Genomic DNA, 17391 nt, shown 5'->3' with positions numbered 1-17391 from the left:
CATATTAAGAATGTTTATGTGGTCATATGAATAATTTTTATATATTTCTTATTTATTGTGATTGTGCTGTGACCTTTTTTTATATTTTATAACTTTTAATTTTTAAATTAATAGACTTATTGAATTATGTATTAAAAACTTAATATTCAAAATTTTAATATACAAAATTATAATTTTATTATTTTAAAAAATAAATTTAATTCAAAACCAATGGATTGAGCTCAACGACTTGGGCTTCCTGGGTTGCCAAAACGTGGAGCTCAAACAGCGTCTAATTTTTTTTTTTTTTTTAAGTTGAATCGCAAACATTAACTTGTTAGACTTAATCCAAACCTGTTTATATAATAAATTGAGTCTCGTTTCCCTGCAGAAATAAATTAAGCTAGACTTGACTCATTATGAGCCTCTCGATTCATTTGACATCTCTATTAAAAATGGTTAGGAAGTGTAATGACAATTTATAAAGAATAGAATGATAATTCTCATTTTAAATTAATTAAAACAAACTTAGAAATGCAATTCATTAATTTATTTTTATTTAAAAGGCAATAGTTAATTAACCACTAATAAAAATATCTTATTTTGAGATAAGATATATCATATTTTTAATATTTAAATAATTTTATTAATTAATTAAATGATTCAAAATATGATGTATTTATTATTAATTAATAAAATTATTTAAATGTTAAAAATAAGATACGATAAATATATATCTTCTTTGAGTGTTTTTATTAATTCTATTTTAGGATAATAATTAGTATTATTCTTTTTAAATTAATTTAAAATACAAAAAGATTTCCCTGCCACGTGATCAGCGTGATTCCACATGTCATTTTATTTTACAATATTTAAGTCTTAAAACCCGGCCATTCCTCTTCTAACTTGACCGGAGCTGTAATAGAGCATCGTTGCCACGCCGTTTCCCCGCCGGAAGAATGGATTTGGAGTCGTTCGTTGAAGTCCAGCCGGACTCTCACTTCCCGATCCAGAATCTTCCATATGGCGTCTTCAAGCCTGAATCGGGTTCGGAGGCCAGACCGGGCGTGGCCATCGGCGACTACGTCTTGGATCTCTCCGTCATCGCTTCAGCTGGCCTCTTTGATGGTCCGCTTCTCAACGGTTCCGATTGCTTCAATCAGGTGACTCCACTGCCACAAAAGCTCTGTTACTTTCAAGTACTTGTGCAGAGAGCAAGCTTTTGCGAGGGTGGTTTGGAGTACTGACTATTGTTAGCGCCAGTGTTAACATTTTAAATCCAAAGCTTAACATCTGGTCGCCGGCGACTCATCCGCGTTACTCCTTGACGCCAACGCGATTTCCGCCTACGAATCGTCAGCGCTGTGTCCGAGAGAGGAAGCAAATAAGATAAAAACAAAATGAAAACCGTGAATTTCTTTTTCTTATTTTATTTTTTAAAAATTTTTTGAATTGAAGAAAAAAGAAAATAGACATCATTTTCTATTTCCAATTTTCCGTTATGAAATAGATAACGAAAACAGAAAATTGAAATGCTTATCAAAGGTTCTTAGTTTCGTTTTCTGCTGGGTTGTGACTTATGAGCCAATAACGGCTTGTTTGGTTAGTAGGAAGCTTTGGTGACGAAGAGGATTGAACAGATACAGGCAACAGCCACACTAGCATTGACATTCATGTATAATTACTGCTTCTGTTAAACTTTGTGTATTCATACGTCTCATATAGCGGGGAGGTTATTGATGGTTTAGAATTTTAAATGGGTGTTCAGTGCAATTTTTTTTTTTGGGTAAATGGCGTTCAGTGCAATTATCCCCAAGAAACGATATGATGTCTCTATCTCTGAGGAAACACTGTCAGGTTTTGGACAGATTGAGAAGTGTAAAGCTGAGAGAAACTCCTTAAAAAATTTGGCGTAGTTTGAATATTAATAATCGACCACTATTTTGGAGAAGATATTTCCCTGAAACTTTTAGCAAAAACTGAGGAAACTTCTGTATTTAGGGAAAAGGTTTTTTTTTTTTTTTTTACGCAAACGATAGATATACAAATACAAACATTAGGGTGCTTGTGGTGTTTTTGGATTCTGTATGCTCATAGAATCATGTGGCCGTATTTCTTTCAAATTAGGTACTCTTAATTAGATTTCTTGATCATGCATTGTCATAAAACAATAGATATATGGCTAGCATCCTGAGGGTGGTAGAATGTTGGAATAGGTGTCTCAGGCTTGATTGATGCCTTTTTTCCTTCTCTTTCTACATCTGAAAGGGATAGAAGTCACTTAAGCATCATTTTGACAAAGAGTTACTCTGATTCCCCCCTCCTGAGCCTATAGCTTGCAAGTGTTTGTATATCACATTTTGACAGAGAGTTACACTAAGGGTGCTAGAATGTTGTAAATTTATTTGTTGTTTGTTTGATAGAGATTATGCTTATCGAGTGCATGTGAGGTGTGCTACTTTCAAATCTCCAGAGGTCTAACTGGATGATTGGATGTATAGCTACTAAAATTGTTTTTCCTTTTCTCTGGTACTAGCCGAATCTTAACAAGTTCTTGGCTATGGGACGTCCTGCATGGAAGGAAGCTCGTGCAACAATTCAAAAGCTTCTATCTTGTATGCTCTTTCCAATTGTTCATCTAGATGTTTCATTTTCACTTCCTCTTTTTATTTGTATATACGGTTCCTCTCCCTAGGTAACTTGGTTAGACTACATAGTCTTCAAAATACAATTGAGTATTGAATTTCATATATTTCTATCAGATAGAAGGAAACTTATCTTCTAGTTAAATCTAACTTTGAACATATGGTTTCTTTCTTCTTCAATGCAGCTACAGAACCAACATTACGTGATAATGAAGTTCTGAGACAGAAGTCACTTCTACCCATGGTAAGATGTATGCATGTCCTGAATATGCAGTTTAACAATTTGACTATGTTTGCTGTTCTAATTCTTGTCTTATATGAGATGCTTCAGGACAACGTCAAAATGCTTCTTCCTATTGCCGTAGGGGATTATACAGATTTCTTTGCATCTATGCATCATGCAAAAAATTGTGGGACGATGTTTCTTAAAACAAAAAATCCAATTCCACCAAACTGGTAATGCTTGCCTTGAATTTTATACTACTAATGCACAGTTGTCACATAGTGATAAAGACTTGATATGTTGTTGTAACACAATTTTTCTTTTATTTTTCTTCCTTTTAGTCAGCTTGTGTAACACTTGTTTTCCAGGTTTCATCTTCCAATTGGGTATCATGGACGAGCATCATCTGTTGTTATTTCTGGAACTGAAATTGTTAGACCAAGGTGGGAACAGTTATCTTCTCTGTTGGGTCTTCAATACTTCAATTTATTTGTTCATATTCTGATCAGTTAATGTTTGAAGCGAAAAAAAGTTAATTAAACTTTTATTTGTCTTCTTGACGTGTTTGATAAATGCCTTGGTTCGTTGCATAACCTGGGCTTCAAGTAAATTGAATTCTAAATGCAATTACATTCATTTTGTTATGTTATTTATTCCAAAAAGACTAGAATAAGAATAAACGGTTGTAGACTGCTGGCTAATATGGCTGTCTTCAAGGATTTCCTAAAGAAGGGACAGTTGCTCACAGGCAGCCTAGGAATAAATGAGGATGAGTTGTCTATGTGGTTTTCAGTGGCATCCTTTGTTTATATGTTAATATAAGTGAATGTAGATTGTAGAAGGCAATTGACAGGAAAACCAACGCTGTAAGCATTCTTTTGAACTGTGTACTGATCTTCATTATCTGATTTTATACTGGTATTTGTCACAAATTCCATGAATTCCATCTTCAAGGCTTTCTACTGCTTTTTCCTAATAGAGGTCAAGGTCGTCCTTCTGGCAATACTCCACCATATTTCGGACCTTCACAGAAGCTGGACTTTGAACTTGAAATGGTTAGCTCTTGTGACATGCCTTCTAACTTAAGCTGAAGTTTTACATCAATATTTGGTGTTCATTATGGTTGTGGTAATTGCCTCGTAATACAGCTTCATTACTAGTTCTGCTTTTCACCTGACTTGGTTCTTTTATTGCTTCTAGGCTGCTGTAGTTGGTCCAGGAAATGAATTGGGGAAGCCTATAGACATCAGTGAGGCTGGAGATCATATTTTTGGTGTTGTGTTGATGAATGACTGGAGTGGTATGCACCATACTCTTTGCCTCAATTTAAAAATTCCTTGTTTGGTTTATTGAATGAGGCTGTACTAACCAAATTATGGTTTCAACAGCTAGAGATATACAGTCATGGGAAATTGTGCCTCTTGGGCCTTTCCTTGGGAAAAGTTTTGGTAAGATTTTAAGTATCATTACCCTGTGATTGTTTCTCCGACTCTCGAGTGCTTTTTCCTTCTAGATTGAAAAATCTGGAGAGTGAATTGTCATTTCTGTCAGGTACGACAATATCCCCTTGGATAGTCACCTTAGATGCTCTTGAACCCTTTACTTGTGATGCTCCCAAACAGGTACAAAGCATCATCAATCCATTGATTTTACAGAATTTGTTCTCTGTTATCTCTTAGATATTTTATCACAAACATGCTAAATCACTTGTTTTATGAGTTTCAGGATCCTCATCCATTGCCATATCTTGTTGAAAAGATATCAAAGAACTATGACATCCAGTTGGAGGTATTATCTTGCTACTAAAAGACCTCAAAAAGTTTCCCCTACTAAAATTAGACGATCATATGCAAAAAGAAAAAAAGAAATTGTATACCTTACAGAAATTTCCTTTCAGACACAAGAAAATTCTGTGAATCATCCATTAAGATGATCAAATTTTCTTCTTGCTGCAAGGTTCGGATTAAACCTGTTGGAGAAGATCATTCATATGTTGTCACAAGGAGTAACTTCAAACACTTGTAAGGGTTTTACTTTATTTTTATTATTTTATTTTATTTTTTGCTTGGTGAACATGGAAGGTGGAGGCAACTTGACTTTACATTTACAATTTCCAAAAATAGATTAGGACTTTGGCAGGGATAAGTCTCATTAATTGGCATGCACTAATGGCATGGATATTTTATGGGGTTCATTTATATTTTCTTGAATTTTAGAGTACTTTTGAATAAAAGTTTTATTGATTCATGACAACTGCTTGTATTGAAATTTTCCCTAGCCTCCATTTGTCAATAGTCACAGGCCTTTTAAAATTCGAGCTGTGAAAACAATCTTTTCGCAAAAAGTAAGGGGAAGACTGTATACAAAAATGATCCTTGATTAGGATGAGTGAGTGTTAAGCAACAACAACAATGACAAGCCTTGATCCCACTTGGTGGGGGTTTGGCTAGGATGGGTGAATGTTAAATATTTTATATAATTTTGATGATCACACAGTGATGGTTAAGACTAAATCCTTGAGCTTCACAGCTCACCAGTACCAGTAATTTTGACTTATTTTGTAGCAAAATAAATTCTCCAAACACGCATGCGGTGCTTCTGTATGCATATCTCGACATTCAAACTTGCACGTTAGCTACAAACGTGAAGATACATCCACCAAAGAAAATCTCATTTTAATTGTCAGAATGTTATTCTGAATGTCTGCTTATTGATTTCTCTATTCGTGCTATAGATATTGGACACTGACTCAACAACTTGCACATCATACCGTTAACGGTTGCAACTTGAGGCCCGGTGACCTCCTCGGGACTGGGACAATAAGCGGACCTGTAAGATCTATAATATTTCTTTAACTGCATTGTGCTTTAGCTGTTCAAGCATAGGAACCGCAATGGGACATCCGTTTGCTCTTCTGTTGAGTTGAATGCTGATTCATTTTTCAACCAGGAACCTGAATCTTATGGATGCTTGCTGGAATTAACATGGAATGGAGAAAAATCGCTCTCATTAGGTGGAAAAACTCGGATGTTTCTAGAAGATGGAGATGAAGTCATCTTTACAGGATGCAGCAAGGTGGTTTGGCACTGAACCTTCTGTCCGTTAAATCCATAAAAGCATTCATTAGAAAGTTCAGTGATGGACTTTGGTCTGAGTTGGTTCCCGTCAATTTGCATGGATTTATTTTAATAACTTAGAGTTGATCGCTGGATTCATTTCATTTGCAGGGGAATGGCTTCAATGTTGGATTTGGGACATGCTCTGGGAAGATTCTTCCGTCGTCACATTAACAAGCATTAATTGTCCTCTTGTCCTTCCTGCTTTGATTCCCATTGGGGCTCATTGTCGTCTCCATGATTCCCCGGTCATTGATTCCCAGATATTTTTCGGTTAAATTCTCGAGTGTGGTCATAAAGCACTTCTACTGCGAGTTGGGTGTGCTTCCAGTCTTCATCATGCTACTTGTGAATCATTTTCAACCCTCTGATTGAGAAAATAATGAGACTAATTTTGGAAAGTGACAGAGAAATTGCATTTTTGTGCAAATATGGGAGTTGGACGGTGCCATATATGGCCCATGGGCCTACACCGGTTTCCTTGTTAGGCCGATTAGATTGAGCAAACAGTGAAGCCCATTGGCCCCGCATTTTCGGTGAAGCTGAGCACATGTATTTGTAAAACGCGGTAAGTCAATTTAAATCGCCAAGGATCTATTTGGTTAGGTGGTGGGTGCTAGCGGTCATTTTTTTAAGTATATTTTTCTAAAAAAGTAGTATTTGATTAATGATAACTTTACTTTTAAATAAATCTAAAACTGAAAAAAAGTATTTTACAACAGCTCATTCTTCTTTTTTTTTTTTTAAAAAAAATAATAATAATACTTTACCCTTTATTAATTTTAGTTCAGATTATACTTATTTTTTTATAGTTTGAACTATAAAATATTTTAAATGTTCTTAATAACTATTTATTCTTATACATTTTATTGGGGCATTCAAACTATTTCTTATACCTGATTATAAAAAATAAGTGCAGTTTAAATTAAAAATAATTTTACTTTTAATTCAAAATGAACTTATTTTTTCAATTTGACTATATAAAATATATTTTAAATGCTGCTTAATAAAGTATATGGGAACAAAGAATTGTTAGGGATATTTAAAACATTTTATAGTTTGAATTGCAAAAATTAAATGCAATTCGAATTAAAAATAATCAACCTCATAAAATATTTATTAAATATATAATTTTATCTTTTTAGAATTCTTTTAAACATACCATACAACGCAGCAAAATATCAACTAAATACGTGTTATTTGCTTAACACAATAAGGCACCAAGTTATTAAAACAGTGATTACAAAAAGTGTTTTAAACAGTGCCAAACGTGCCCTTAAAGTCAGTTGGCTCTCTCTGGACACCAGTCTTCTTCTTCCACTGTCGCTTTCCTTCCTGCATCTCTATCCGTTTCTCGTCTGTCTACTCTCCGCCGGCCATGAAAGCCTCTCGCCAACCTCGCTTCTTCTCGTCGTCCGCCACCACCGTCACCTACACCTACCAAAACGACGACTCGCCCACTCAACCTCACGCCAAAACCACCCAAATCTCCATCGAATCCGATTCCCCGCCGTCCGCCGCCGCCGTCGCCGCCGCCGTCAAAATACAGTCTTCCTACCGGTCCTACATAGTCCGAAACCTCGTGAAGAAGATCGCCGCCGCCAATTCGGAGGCCAGCCGCCTTGAGCGCCTGATCCAACGGCAGGAAACGGTCGACGCAGTCAGGGCGGACCCACGGGAGAGGATCAGGATGAACGAGGCCCTGATGGGGCTGCTGCTGCGTCTGGATTCGGTGCCCGGCGTGACGCCGACGGTGAGGGAGCTGCGGAGGCAGGTCAGCCGTCGGATCGTGGGGCTGCAGGAGATTTTGGACGCCGTTTCGCAGGAGAGGGTTGAAGATTGGGAATTAGGGTTTGGGTGGAATTGGGTGGACGACATCGTGGCAAAGATGGAGGAGGATGTTTGTAGAGAGAGGGGTGGGCTTGAAATGGAGAGGTTTTGCTCCGGGCATTTGGGGTTTCGCTGCCTCCAAAGGTTCCTTCGCGACCAATGATTTTTCTTTTGCCATACATGAATTATACTTTATATATATATATATATATGCACACGCGCACACACACACATGTATGTATATGCAATATGTTTGCTTTTTTCTGGGTAAATAAATGGTTTGAGTGTTGAATTGTGTATCGTACATGGCAAATGAAAACGATGATCGGCAAGTGACAGCCTAGCCGAAGTCGGGTTCAAATAGAGACCGGACATCTCGAGTGTAAGCGGCGTGGATCACATGAAATTTAAGGATGAAAGGGTGATGTGTCGTGCATAAATGGACCCGGGCACCCAACATAGATTCAAATCAAAGAACCCCGTGAGGGGATTAGGTTTTACACAAAAGATCTCTCGACATTGGAACAAAGCATAATAAGCCCGAGAATAATGAAAATATTGTTTTCGGATTGTGCTGCCAAATTTGGTAGTCGGTTGGGCAAAAATTCCATAACACCACTATGTTGATGCCCCTGGAAAGGTATTTTGGTTATTTTGCTCTTACTGATAAAGCCCAAATAGAACACATGTAAACAGAAGCCACACTAATTGAAACTTTATTGGAAAAAAAAAAAAAAAAAACATTAAAGTTCAACGTACAGGATACTTTAGTTCTTTGAACATGGACTTAAAAGTTTGTATGAAACGGAGAGATTTGACTGAAGGAGCACATACCTAGAAGAGAGAACTTGTCAGCTTAGCTAGGCAGTGGCACAGCTGCATTTGCAGCGAGACAAACACTTCTTGCAGTCAGAGAGCTTTGGGTAGTCATCGTTGCAGTCACACTTCTTGGTGCACTTTGCCCGCGAGTTCCCATCCCACAGGCATCGCGCCATGCATTGCATAATCGGCACGCATGGCGGGCAGCCTTGCTTGAACCGGTCAACGATGCAGTTCTGGCACCGGCTGCCGTCCGGTGGACAGGCCAGGGCCGGCGACAGCATCACTAGTAGCAGTATGCAGCAGACTCTTGCTGTGGTGACCAACCTTCTCTCCTCCATCTCTTCTCTTCAAGGGCTTATAGGGCAATGGTTCTTTTCTGTTTGCTTGTCAACTATTGTATATATAGGCGTATTGGGTAATTGTGAATTTTGGGTTTGGGTTTGGCTTTCCTCTCTCTCTCTCTGGTGGCATTTGGTTGCTCATAGTTTTCAACCATTAAAGTTGGCTCATTGATGGCCATTTACTCTCTGTTTCTTCACAGTTGGTCATGTCTTGGGTTGCGCAACCTTTATCTCAAGTTCTGGGAACGTCTTCACAACAAACAAGAAAAGAAAGCACATCTAGGGGTATGGTACAGTGATGTGATAATATCAACTTTTAAGACTAAACTGAAATGATGAGTAATTTTTTTTAAAAAAAATTGATGTAATATTAATGCCAATTCAATTAATGGCATCAAGATTAAAAACAAAAACCAAAGTCAATCTAAATATGTAAGATGCTTCACAAAGTCTAGTACAGCAGCAGTCTCTCTCCCGGTCCTGATGTCGGTTTCGCATCTTACAATCGGAGGAAAAAATAGGCATGAACCAGTAAACACCACAAACAAAATCACCATTGGCCCGGACACCATCCATGGCAGCCCAAACTTGCCAATATTCAGAGCTTTCTTGACACGGATTTCCAGGCCCAAACAGACTTCATGGAGGAGGAAGAAGCCCGTCATCTCCCACGTTGGTTTCCTTCTTTCAACATGGTAGAGAATCAACTCATGCATCAGACCAGACACAGAAAACGTCGCAACCACTGCCGCCATGGAAGCCCATTCTCTTCCCATCCAAGTTGCGGCAACTCTTCTTACAGGATCATAAACGGCTGGCCGGAGAGTGCTCGCTACAATGAGATTCCATCTTCTGCCCCAAAAATCTTGCAGTGAGCTTGCTAGGTAGGGCTCGTCGAACCCTGGGTCGATCTCCAGCCGGGCCAAAGCTCGAGCTAGAGCCGCCATAATGGCAAGCCAGAACTCCAGAGAGATGTAAATGTGGAAGCAGTAGAGCGAGGTTACGAGTTTGGGGTGTAGCAAGCTTCTGTAACGTGACAGCAAGTAAATGACCACAGCCTCGAGGGCGGCCTTTGCAGCATAGTTTAGAGGTGATTTGTGGGTTTTGAGTCCCGAGTTTGTTCTAACACGAACTTTGATGGGTAGGATGGCGACGAGCACGAAATTGGGGAATGAGAGGGGGGAGGATAAAGGGCCTCGGCCAAAGGCGAAGAGGAGGAGCCTGAAGTTGGCAAGCCATGAGATCATGAAAGAGATTGTAGCGCCGAGACTGACAGTGTTGAGGAAGAGAGGAAGGTATAGAAAGAGGCAAATCACAGGGCAAACAGCAAGAAATCTTGCAGTTCCATGGGGAACAAACTTACCAGCAATGGCGCTGCAGTAGAAGAGGGAGGACACAACTGAGAGAGATACCAACACGAAATTCATCATCTCTTCTTCCATGGATCGATTGAGGGTTGACCAAAAGGCTGAAGAATTTTCCATATCCCTAGTCTCATCAGATTGATTGGTGTTTATAGATTAAGACTAAGACATGATCCGAGTTTTAATGATTAATTAAAACACGATATTTTTAAAAATAATAATTTGTTGGATAAAGCCATCAAATAGCAAGTTACTTAAGATAAAGAATTAGATTTGTGGCTTGTGTGTACACTTGCTAGCTTGATGAATGAAAACGATCACAATATACTAATTACTCTTACTTCATATAAGTTGACAAACAGATGCCAAGACTTGAATATTCGGGCATGCGGACCACGAGGATACATTATAAAATGCCTTGGGATTATTCAACGGAATTTCATAATTGAAGGTAATGATATATCACAAGCTAAAATTCTGCGCACTCATTGATACGTCTCATTAGTTACTGTTCACGGGGAAGAAAAATTTCATAGTTACAAAGATGCATCACTATGTTATGCTGATGACATTTTTTTTTTCTTTGGGTACGAAATTGCTGTAATAATATAATTTCTGTTAAAAAGGATAAGAGGGTCTGTCTACCTTTGATGTTTGGGAAAAGCTTAGGCAGACTGGATGTAACAGTTGCTAAGAGTGACTTTGGGCATTCGGATGTATAGTCCCACCTATAAATTCGGTCTATATATCTAATTTTTTTTTCCCCTAAACTTCTGTTCTGTTCTCCATTTTTACATTTTTCTTTAATTTTTCCTAAACACACCTAAATGGAGTGATTTTGGGTCACAAGGTTGTGTGTTATTATAGCAGCAGAGGTAACTTCAAAAGAGCCTTTCTTTTGAGTGATTTTAGTTCGATTTAGACTCGTTTATTTAGTTATCTTAAGTACTCAGTTATGGACTCATACATGACTCGTTTATAGCCTCATTTGGGATTTTCCCCAAATAAGGTTTGCCTTTTCAATTGAGAACTTTTTTGTCATATTACTCATATATTACTTGAATTTTAAATATTTATTAAACTACACTAATTTCTCAAGATTTGCACCCATCTATTAAAGGATGTATGGAAGATATGAGAGAGTTTCTCTCCAAAAGCAGAACTTGGAAAAGTGGATGTAACAGGAAGTAAATATGGTATCTCTCATTGTTGGACAAATTAAGAAATTAAGCCCTAATTATTTGCTCACATCAACTGATCCCCATTTAATTGAAGAGGTGTAGTTTGTCAAGAAGGATAAGGTCCAACCTATATAGAAGAGTAATGTACGTTAGAGGTGAGCAAAATTTTAAATTAACTAAACTTATCGAATCGAACTGAATTGATCAATGTTACTGATATGCTTTAATGCTAGATTTAGATGGAATCTGTAAGGGCAATTAGATATACTTTTGCATTTAATAAAATGGCATATTATCTTTATTCATATTTCTCCATATAATATATGAATAAGTTTCTAGATTTCTTGTTAAATATTTCATTATTTAGTTGTTAAGGATATGTGGAAATATTTCATTCTTAAGTTGTTAAGGATATGTTGATGAGATTCTTTAGTATAAGAATTCTTGAAGTGTTCCTAGTCCTTAGATTCTTTAATTGGGGACTTTAATTAATCAAGTATAGACTACCATAATAGTTTACTGCATTGATTAATATGAGATATTAATGATGAAAGATGACGAGTTACATACCATAAAGTATAAGATGTAAATAGTAAATATGTGGGTGATTGCTAATTGAATATTCACTGAACATGACATTGATAACAAATCACATAGATAAGATGATTAATGATTTGTTATTAGTTGCAATTGTATAAATGGTCCTCTGACTTGAAACAATATAGTTGTCCTATATATTGGTGTTGGGGATTTATTGATGATGCAAACTCATCCTATTTTGAGGTGGGAATGTTCATTTGGTGATCTCCTTTGACTGATATATGAAGGCGTGTGTTTGACTGATATGATCCATTACCTTTGGTGTCAAATGAATGTCCTATGCAATCTTATGTTGGATTGTGATTGGAGAAGTTCTTGATCAAGGTATAAATGTGTGAAAAAGATTTTTTAAATGTATCATCTCAAATCACACCAAATAGGATTCATAGCATAGAATCGAGTTAGTGAAGTTAATCGATCCATGACTATCACTTGGTCAAAACATTAGTCATAGAAGGATTGAATTGCATGGTAATTGTCAAAGAAATAGGTTTATTTGAAATTGAGCCCATTGTCATTTATAGTTCTTGATATGTTGCTATACATCACTCAAGAATGTTAGGGTATTTTGAGAAAGTGAGGAGATTCTCCAAACATATCGAAAGAATTTCATTAACGTCAAAATGAGTTTGAGGTTTCTTGATTAAAATCACACACCCTAAAGTGAAACGACATAATATGTTAAGATGAGCTTGTATTATGTTCTTTAGTGTCATTAATAGTTAATAGATGATCCAAACAAATTCGGGCATGTCATGTGGCATTAGATATGTCCATTGAAATTTATATTGAACAAAGGTAAGTCGATCGATTGTTGGGAGCATGAATTGCTTTCCACGATGGGAGGCAAACAACGTGAGGGGTAGCATGTGGTGAGCTTCCTGTGGTGCGTGGATCAAGTGTTTCAATTGACCCTGCATGAGCGTCTGTAGGGGCATTTTGAGAAGCAAGTTCTCTTCGGGAGAAAATATATGAATGAGATGTGGAGGTAGCTTACTAAGGTGTTGATGCAGGACATAACCCTTCAGTTCCACTATGTAGATTTTGCTCGTGATGTGGTGCAACAAGCAGAGATCTGGGAACTCTGTCGAGTATAGTTTGGTGACTCGACAAGAGTTGAGGCAGAACACCCATTTGAAGCAGAGATGCAGGGTTTGATTGGCCAAAGGGAAGAGCTAACGGAGCCTAGTTTGAGTGTAGATGGCAACGAAAATTTGGCATAACTGGCGGACGAGCCCACGTCCCATGCTGAGGGGGATGAGAAGAGCACCACTTAGTGGAAATGTGCTCACGTTAGTAAGAGAGAAATTGTGGGATGATAAGTTAAGCATTGGGAGTGGCATACATATGTACTTCTTATAGCCTATGACATAGGTATGGATAATGGTTATATAATGGATTGGCTAAAACTAGAGGATTAGACGCGTTCCTGACTGTTAAGATAAAAATGTTTATATATGCATGTACGGATTATGACATGGCATGGTTGTATTAAATGTGCTTGGATTGGTTTACATGTGAATGTTTAATGAAGAGTTCATTTATAACTGTGTTAAAGATGGGTAATGGTTATGGGGAAAGTTGTTTAAATAATTTAAAACTATCCTAGCCCCCAAAAATGCTCCATTATGGGCATTGTGTCTTGATTGGTTGCTATGAAAGAGGTATAAATGTATATACTGGGCATGTGTGACTATGACGTTGTAATGTGTACAAAAATTGATAATGTATGGGTTATATACGTGATAATTGGTAGTGTATAGAAATTGATACGTTATAATTGCATTAAATGTGTTGAAAACGATATATATGAATGAGTTTAGTGTATATACTTGTAATGCTTGCCTAGGGAAACCTAGTGCATGTGGAGCTTCGGCTCATGATGCTCGCTAGTGTGATTCCGGTTGTGGTAGAATGTTGGTCCCTCTGATATGATAAAGTTATTGATATAAGAGGAAACAGTGTGTGGTAAGCACTAATGAATAGAGAGATGATGAGTGTGTGAAAAGTACTAACAAACATGATGACGAGAATAATATATGATGGAGTATGAACATTTTCATAAAATGATTAGTGCATATGATCATATGAGGGTAGGTGTGTTGCGTGATATTATTATTGTTTTGTGAAATTATTATTATTAAGGGGCATGTATATGTGGTTGCATATGGATAGCTGTAAAGGGAAAGGGGAAGCAGTAGGGAGGCATAACAGGCAGTTGACCGTAGGTAAAGGAGTTGTTGGCTGGTCGTGAACGGTCACCCGTTCTCCTTTTATCTTTCGGTTGATCATGCTGGGCCCGATATCTGCTATGTGAAGTACAAGAAAATTAATGTGTCATGTTGTAAAGTTTAAATAGATGGGGTCATGTATGTAAAAGGGTATTGTGAAATAGTTGATTTAACTAAGAGAGAAACCCCCAAAAGGGATTGAAAACTTACTAATACAAATGTAAGTGTAATGGTAATTATATGTGAAGATACAATTGAGGGGACCAACTATGAAAGTGAATGTTGAAAAGTATGTCGATATATAATATTGCAATTATGGTATTATAGATATAAGTGGTGATGTAAAGAAGCAAGATATATATGGGTGTTAATGGTAATGCCATAGTCCAAACGGAAATATGATTTGTAGGTTAAAAAAGAAGAGTAATAAGGACTCGCTTCTAATATGTATGGAGGGCCTAGTGTTTGGATGAAGTTACCTATGAATTCAGAAAGAAAATGAAGTATGTTTAGGTCTACCCTTTGGTAGTTGGTGGGTCAAGCGTGAATTTTGGAGACAAAATTATATTAAAAAGTGGGAGAACTGTAACGACTCGGTATTTCGGGAAAGGAATGAGTGGATGGGAAGGAATGAATTAATTAATTTTGTGTCAGTTTATATGTGGCTTGTTGGCCATAAGCGAGCTTATGGGAAGGCCACAAGAGGTGTTGGGTGGTTGTGGAAGCTAAATAGGTGTTGGAAGCTAAAATCAAGAAGGGAAGGGCCTTTGGTAGTCGATAAATGGGGCAAGGTTGTCGATAGATTGATGTAAGAGAGGAATTAGTCGACAGATGGTGTGGGATATGTCGACCAATTATAGGAAAAATAAGGAATTAGTTGACAAATTGAAATGGGTTAGTCGATAGAATAGGAAGGAGGGTCTCTCGTAGTCGATAGATGCCTTCGAATCTATCGGCCGATTATGGATGGGCTTGATTTTCTAGGCCTTTTTGTATATAAGTTGATAGGGGAGAAGATTGGGGAAGGTTGTTGAAGCTTGGGGAAGAAGGGAGGAGGCCGAGAGTCAGTAAGTTCTTCTCCTCCTTGCTATTTCTTCCTCTCTCATTCTTATTTGGTTTTGTTGATTCAAGAAGTGATATTGGGAAATGATGGCTGAGTTTCTATCATCTTCTTCCTTCTTTTGAATGGGTTTTTCTAGGTTAGAGTCTTGCGGAGGCATCTCTCGAGCTTGGATCAAGAGTGAAGCTTTAAGAGGCAAGTTCTACTTCCTTTTTTCTTTGAGTAAGAGGCAAGTTCTCATCCTTGTTGTTTGCCATGAGTTTGAGGTTTCAGTTCTTAAAATGGTTTTTACAAAAAAAACCCTTGCTTTGAGAGCAAGTATAGCTTCATGATTGTAAAATACTTTCATCCTTCTGTTTAACTCTCTTGTGAATGCTTTTAAAGGGGATTTGTTCACCCTGCTTTTGTTGGGAACGATTCTTGGTTGATGGGGTGAAGAGTTAGCAAGGTTTCGGTTCATCTTGCCATGGCTCGGGTGAGGAAAATAGGGGATCAGATGGTTTTTAGCCTTTGTTGACAATCTGTCGACCGAAGCTATGGGATTATCGACTAAAGGCCTGGTTGTTCTACGCAGATGTTTCCTTTAAGGTTCAAAGTCCTATTTCTCCTTCTTAACTTATGTTTCCCTACTTTTGGGTATTGCTAGTGAGAACATGGCCATAATAAGCCTATGCATGTGTGTGTTATAGTATGTTAATATATATATAATCATAAAGAGTGTTGGCTTGGAAGAATCATTTAAAGGTGTGACCATGTCTAGGAAAGTATGTAATTGTGCCTATTATGTTCAGGTGTTGTGTTGTGACTATTGCACATAGGGTATACCCTGAATACTTGCCTAGGGTGATCTAGGGCATGTGATACTCACATGAGATGGTCGATGCGTGTGAGATATGGCATGCGATTACGATACTCACCCAAGGTAATTGATGCATGTAAGGCTTCAACCCTTGATGCTCGCCTACTGTGAAACCAGTATGTGAGAGGACTCTAATCCTCATATTAATATGGTAGAGTTATTGTGATGGTAGTCTTTATTTCGGTATGATAAAGCTATGAATATGTGTTGTGATAATATTATTGAACATGTGGTGCAATGGGGTATGGGAAGGGGTTGTCCGACTTTGCGAACAGTTCTGACTTATTGTATTTCTATTGCTCTGCTCATGTTTATGGTTCATCTTACTTCTGGCATGATTTGATTATACTTGTGGAGTCTTGTGACTCACTCTTTGTTTTACATCATTCTAGGTAAGGAAAATGGCCATGGAAAAAGGCTAAGTGTGGTAAAGCTTGAGTCTTGGGTCGCATGTGTATAATGACATCTCGACCAAAAGATCCGTGGGGGTGATGAGAGTTGTTTTGATTTAGTTGTATTTGTACCACTTCCTTTAACGTCCCATCTCCCTAATTTCTCCTGGTAGCAAGGTCTCTAGGGGGGCGAGTGTTACAATTCTTGCCTACTCTATCATGTTTAACCTTGTTTTCTTCCTTGAATATTTGATGAATCTTGTTCAAAAAGCCCAAATAAGGTTCGGTTCACCCTATATTTTTAAAGGAATGATGCACTTATCATAGTAAACCTTGTTTGCCATGATAACCAAGTGGCATTAAACATTGTCAAGGTCAAAAATAGTGAGGAAATCACCGTAAAATAGGTTGGTTGTCAGTGGGTGTAATAATTTATTTTATGTTAAGGTTGATTATGGGGGAAGCTTATGCTAAATATGCATTCATGAGCATGATATGACCATGTGTGAGCATGTGCACAGATTATCTATGAACATGTGACTACATGTATGTGAACATTTATATGTGACGTTGCATAAGCATTGCATGGTGATTGTTGCGCGCAGTGAACTAGACCTATGTTCGTGACATATATCTATATCCACTAGACTCGGTGTGCATAAGGCCTAGTTAGAAAGGGCTTCGGCTTATTATACTAGCCTGGTGACAACTAGTGCATGGAGAGACTAGACTCGGTGGGCGTAAGGCC

The 17391-nt window shown here is 37.7% G+C and overlaps 4 protein-coding genes across 4 annotated transcripts; 2 read left to right on the top strand and 2 right to left on the bottom strand.

Moving 5' to 3' along the window:
- The first annotated feature begins 874 nt into the window (after positions 1-874).
- LOC127794535 (fumarylacetoacetase-like) lies at positions 875-6376 on the top strand. Its single transcript, XM_052325710.1, has 14 exons — positions 875-1142; positions 2516-2594; positions 2810-2868; positions 2956-3080; positions 3216-3290; positions 3827-3902; positions 4048-4147; positions 4236-4295; positions 4399-4469; positions 4573-4635; positions 4804-4868; positions 5582-5678; positions 5797-5922; positions 6075-6376. Exons 1-14 carry the CDS (start codon positions 939-941, stop codon positions 6135-6137), a joined length of 1263 nt encoding a protein of 420 aa, XP_052181670.1. The 5' UTR covers positions 875-938; the 3' UTR covers positions 6138-6376.
- A 766-nt stretch (positions 6377-7142) lies between these two features.
- LOC127795926 (uncharacterized) lies at positions 7143-8955 on the bottom strand. The gene has a single exon (XM_052327906.1). It carries the CDS (start codon positions 8951-8953, stop codon positions 8654-8656), a length of 300 nt encoding a protein of 99 aa, XP_052183866.1. The 5' UTR covers positions 8954-8955; the 3' UTR covers positions 7143-8653.
- Positions 7342-8586, top strand: LOC127795925 (BAG family molecular chaperone regulator 5, mitochondrial). The gene has a single exon (XM_052327905.1). It carries the CDS (start codon positions 7342-7344, stop codon positions 7954-7956), a length of 615 nt encoding a protein of 204 aa, XP_052183865.1. The 3' UTR covers positions 7957-8586.
- A 419-nt stretch (positions 8956-9374) lies between the features above and the next one.
- Positions 9375-10453, bottom strand: LOC127795924 (probable long-chain-alcohol O-fatty-acyltransferase 5). The gene has a single exon (XM_052327904.1). It carries the CDS (start codon positions 10438-10440, stop codon positions 9376-9378), a length of 1065 nt encoding a protein of 354 aa, XP_052183864.1. The 5' UTR covers positions 10441-10453; the 3' UTR covers position 9375.
- Between the last annotated feature and the right edge of the window lie 6938 nt (positions 10454-17391).

Source organism: Diospyros lotus, chromosome 2 (genome assembly GCF_014633365.1).
Source record: "Diospyros lotus cultivar Yz01 chromosome 2, ASM1463336v1, whole genome shotgun sequence".
NCBI lineage: Eukaryota > Viridiplantae > Streptophyta > Magnoliopsida > Ericales > Ebenaceae > Diospyros > Diospyros lotus.
The sequence above is the reverse complement of the archived record's forward strand: the minus strand, read 5'-3'. Positions and strand labels throughout refer to the sequence as shown.

Bases quoted from the DNA above. Each gene is read 5' to 3' on its own strand.
- LOC127795924 (XM_052327904.1), bottom strand. From the start codon at position 10,440: ATGGAAAATTCTTCAGCCTTTTGGTCAACCCTCAATCGATCCATGGAA.
- LOC127795926 (XM_052327906.1), bottom strand. From the start codon at position 8,953: ATGGAGGAGAGAAGGTTGGTCACCACAGCAAGAGTCTGCTGCATACTG.
- LOC127794535 (XM_052325710.1), top strand. From the start codon at position 939: ATGGATTTGGAGTCGTTCGTTGAAGTCCAGCCGGACTCTCACTTCCCG. The intron at 3,291-3,826 runs GTGGGAACAGTT...TTTTCCTAATAG, and splicing joins ACTGAAATTGTTAGACCAAG to AGGTCAAGGTCGTCCTTCTG. The intron at 5,923-6,074 runs GTGGTTTGGCAC...TTTCATTTGCAG, and splicing joins TCTTTACAGGATGCAGCAAG to GGGAATGGCTTCAATGTTGG.
- LOC127795925 (XM_052327905.1), top strand. From the start codon at position 7,342: ATGAAAGCCTCTCGCCAACCTCGCTTCTTCTCGTCGTCCGCCACCACC.